At 42.1% G+C, this 3,667-nt stretch overlaps 1 protein-coding gene across 1 annotated transcript in view; it reads right to left on the minus strand.

The window, feature by feature from the left end:
- Positions 1-441: 441 nt before the first annotated feature.
- The window catches only part of Stk3 (serine/threonine kinase 3), a 249,173-nt gene continuing 245,947 nt past the window's right edge, over positions 442-3,667 (minus strand). Inside the window, exon 11 of the mRNA XM_031359209.1 lies at positions 442-1,705. Within this exon, the coding sequence (XP_031215069.1) occupies positions 1,547-1,705 (159 nt within the window). The 3' untranslated portion in view covers positions 442-1,546. The remainder of the gene's footprint in view (positions 1,706-3,667) is intronic.

Raw genomic sequence — 3,667 nt, forward strand, 5'->3', positions numbered from 1 at the left:
AAGTAAGTCATCAGTGTGTCGAGTCATCTTGTTTTCAGTCTTATAATTTATATGTAATTATACAATATGCTTCTCATAGGATCCAACAGAACTAAACCTATGGCACTTCAAGGCATGACCATAGGCACAGTGCTGTAAAATGGTAGACACTTTCCGTAGCTAATCTGCTTTCTGCGGATTAGCTCAAAGGAAGTCATGCTCTCCTGACTCTGGAACACCTCTTGTGCCCAGTACAGCTACTGCTGTTTGACACTTATCAGGGCTCCTCCACTGTGGCAAGGACCAGTGTATCCCTTGGTGGCCCAGGGCATGAACAGAAGAACCTGAAGTCTCAGTGGCACCACTAATGACAACTTGCCCTGCCAAGCAGGCCTTTCTTGTTCAGGGCAAAATCCAGGCCATGAGCTTATCAACAACAACAACAACAAACAACACTGCAAGTTCTGGATGGACAGTGGAATTTATTTGTCTTTGTGATGCACACATAGTAATTAACACATAAAAGAACACACATTGTCAAAAAGGCCATGTGTAGTGCAGGAAATGACTGGTCCCAGGTCAAATACACAAATGTGAATGCTCCTTAGAAATGAGTCTTTTTCTAATGCTTTAATGCCTTTTTATGCCTTAAGAATACAGTTTAGTATAAATATTTTTTACTGTTTTATTGTCAAATACATGATTCTTACCAATTCCTAGGAAATAAATGAAATCAACAAAAAGTCCTGTGACAGAAGCATATTCCCAAAGAATAAACTTGATGAGGTTATTGCAGACCAATAAAAGAAACATTAACAAGTACATTGTTTTCTTAGGGTTCATGTCTTTAAAAATATTTCCTACACTTTTTTTGTGCAAGAATTCACTGATTTCTTTGGTTTTACACTGTACTCTTTTTGACCTATGTATATATAGTTTTATTTTTACCAATATCAAAATCAAAAATTAATACTTCAAAAGGTAGAAATGGTATTAAGTCTTCAGTATAAAATGTCTGGTCCATTTGAACATTATGGCAGTCACAACTTTGTGCCTACTGGAGATGAAGGAATACACCCAGAGCTCCCTGCTTAATGTACAGTTTGGTTATGTGTTATAATCTGCAATGTGTCCGGACATTCACCAAAACTATCCTGATCTTGTCTTAAAAAAAACCAAAAAAGTGAAACTGCATAAATAAATAAGTCTACCTAGGGGTCAATAAATAGGTTGCTGCGCAGGAATAAAGAACACTGTAACTCAAAGCTCTCCAGTGCTGTGTGACTGACTAAGCACAGCTTTGGACTTCCAAAGTCTCCACATACAGCTTTAATTTTAGGCTGGTTTTGTTGTAGGTGTAACAGCTGGCAGAGAGAGAAGTGCGTACATGTATTGTCCTTATCCTTTCAAAACGACATCAGAGTGGAGACCACTCTAAAGTTTGCTTTTGGGAAATTTATCTAGGTGTGTACCATCATTTTTGAGTTTTAAAAAATTGTAGAATATACATTTTAGGGATTAAAAAGTATTACAATTCCTTTAATTCTTATGGTTGCTTGGTCTCTGGTCAGAAGTTCTGTTGCCTCCTCTTCTTCGCATCCATTGCATCCAGGATAGGTTGTCTTTTTGCACTGTATCTTTGATGCAGTTCTTCTATTTCTCGTTCCATCATGGGGTCCAGTGCTTTAAGCCGCATCTGTAGTTCTTCTAAACTTAGATTTTTTAACTAGATGTAAAAAAAAAAGGAAATTAATATTGTATAACCATTAAAAATATAGTGATGCATAATGAGTTTTAGAATAAATAGTTCAGAAAATTCTTAACATCATCTTTAAAGCATGTCAACAATTAAAGCAAGAATTCTTTTTCAAAAAGCCACACCACACTACAAGAACCTCAAGCAATTCACAGCAAAGGAATCAACACTTGCACTATGAGAGAAGACTGAATAATGAAAACAGTAAGATGAAGAAATCTGTTTGAAGAGGTCCAGAGATAAATGTGCCACTGTCAAAAGCAGCCTAGCTGATGCTCTGCAGGTGATGCACTGCAGGTGTTGCTCTGCAGGTGTTGCACTGCAGGTAGTGCTCAGTAGGTGGTGCACTGCAGGTAGTGTTCTGCATGTGATGCTTGGCAGACAGCTTTCTACTCCCTGTGCTTTGCCAACTCTACCATGAACAAAAACCCAATGCCAACAGATCAAAAACTAGGCCAGACTTAATACAAATACCTAACATCTCACATCTTAAACAGAAAATTACATTAGATTATTTATTTATTTATTTAACGTATATGAGTTCTCTATCTATATAAATCACCTACACACCAGAAAAGGGCATCAGATCTCATTACAGATGGTTGTGAGCCACCATGTGGTTGCTGGGAATTGAACTCTGGGTCTCTGGAAGAAGAGCCAGTGCTTTTAACTGCTAAGCCATCTCTCTAGCCCCTACATTAGAAATTTTTACCCTGAGTGTTTTGATAAGATAGTATTATTGTTCAAAGGAAACCCACAGCTGATTCCAACTGCAGTATGTAAGCTCTGCTCTAGGTGTGGCCAATCTGACAGTGAAATGGCTGTGCAGTTTTTATCAGATATGTACAGTTTGGTTACATTGGTTATAGGGAGCAACAGCACATTCCTTACTGCTTGTTATATTAACGTCAGGAAAGAGGATTCATGGCATCTATGCAAGGGGACATAATGTGTTCTGCTACATAGAATGATCTATGGCACCGGGGCTTAGCTATATTTATTTATTTATCAAAACAGGAAGTTAGGGGTTATCTCTCAAGAAATAGTGAGGAATGTCACCTGGGCTAACGGAGGCTCTGTCCCACACACTCATCGGTCACCCTATCAGCATTTAATATAAGCCCTACACAGAAGTGGGTAAAGGCTCTTGCTGCCAAGCCTGATGGTGTGAGTTCAATCCCTGGAATGGAGAGAACAAACGCCATTGTAGTTCTGACTCCCACATAAGTGCTGTGGCATGCATGTACTCCCCAACTCCTACACACCTGATGTAAAAACCCTAAAACTCCGCCTTTCTTTATTATAGTTGTTAGCATCCAGAACCTGCGGCAGATACATGGGCGGGTCCACAGACCTGTTGCCAGGACAACGGCCACCATATTCCCAGAATCCATTGGGTTCAACTCCCACCTTTACCTGGACCTACTACGTCACAACCCGTATATATGAGACAATTCTTCCATTTCTCTCTCTCTCTCCTCTCTCTTCCTGCGCCGCTACCCTCCTATCCCCTCTTAATTAAACCTCTTACACGTGGTGTCTGCAGACGCGTCCTCCGCGACTCGAACCCCATCATTTGGTGCCGAACCCCAGGAGTGTGGCAGTTTGCGTCTACCGACCCGCTCCACACCGCCAGGGCAGACAGGGTGCACGGCCACATGGAGCGGCCGCTGGGACCACGGCTGCCACGTGGAGCGGCTCCCACCGCCACCTCTGCTGTGGCCCGCCCCGCACAGAGAGTGGGTTCACCGCTGCTCCTGTGTCCCACCCCGTGCAGGGAACACTGCAGTGGCTGCTGTTCCGCGAGGAGAACACCGCTCACCTGGCGACTGCTCACCACTTCTTACTAGAGACACCAGACACAGCCGAGCGCTGCTAGACTACGAACTCTTAACCACGTGAGCTATACCCCACTCAGGCACCATTCAGTTC

Source organism: Mastomys coucha, unplaced genomic scaffold, assembly GCF_008632895.1.
Source record: "Mastomys coucha isolate ucsf_1 unplaced genomic scaffold, UCSF_Mcou_1 pScaffold7, whole genome shotgun sequence".
Lineage (NCBI taxonomy): Eukaryota > Metazoa > Chordata > Mammalia > Rodentia > Muridae > Mastomys > Mastomys coucha.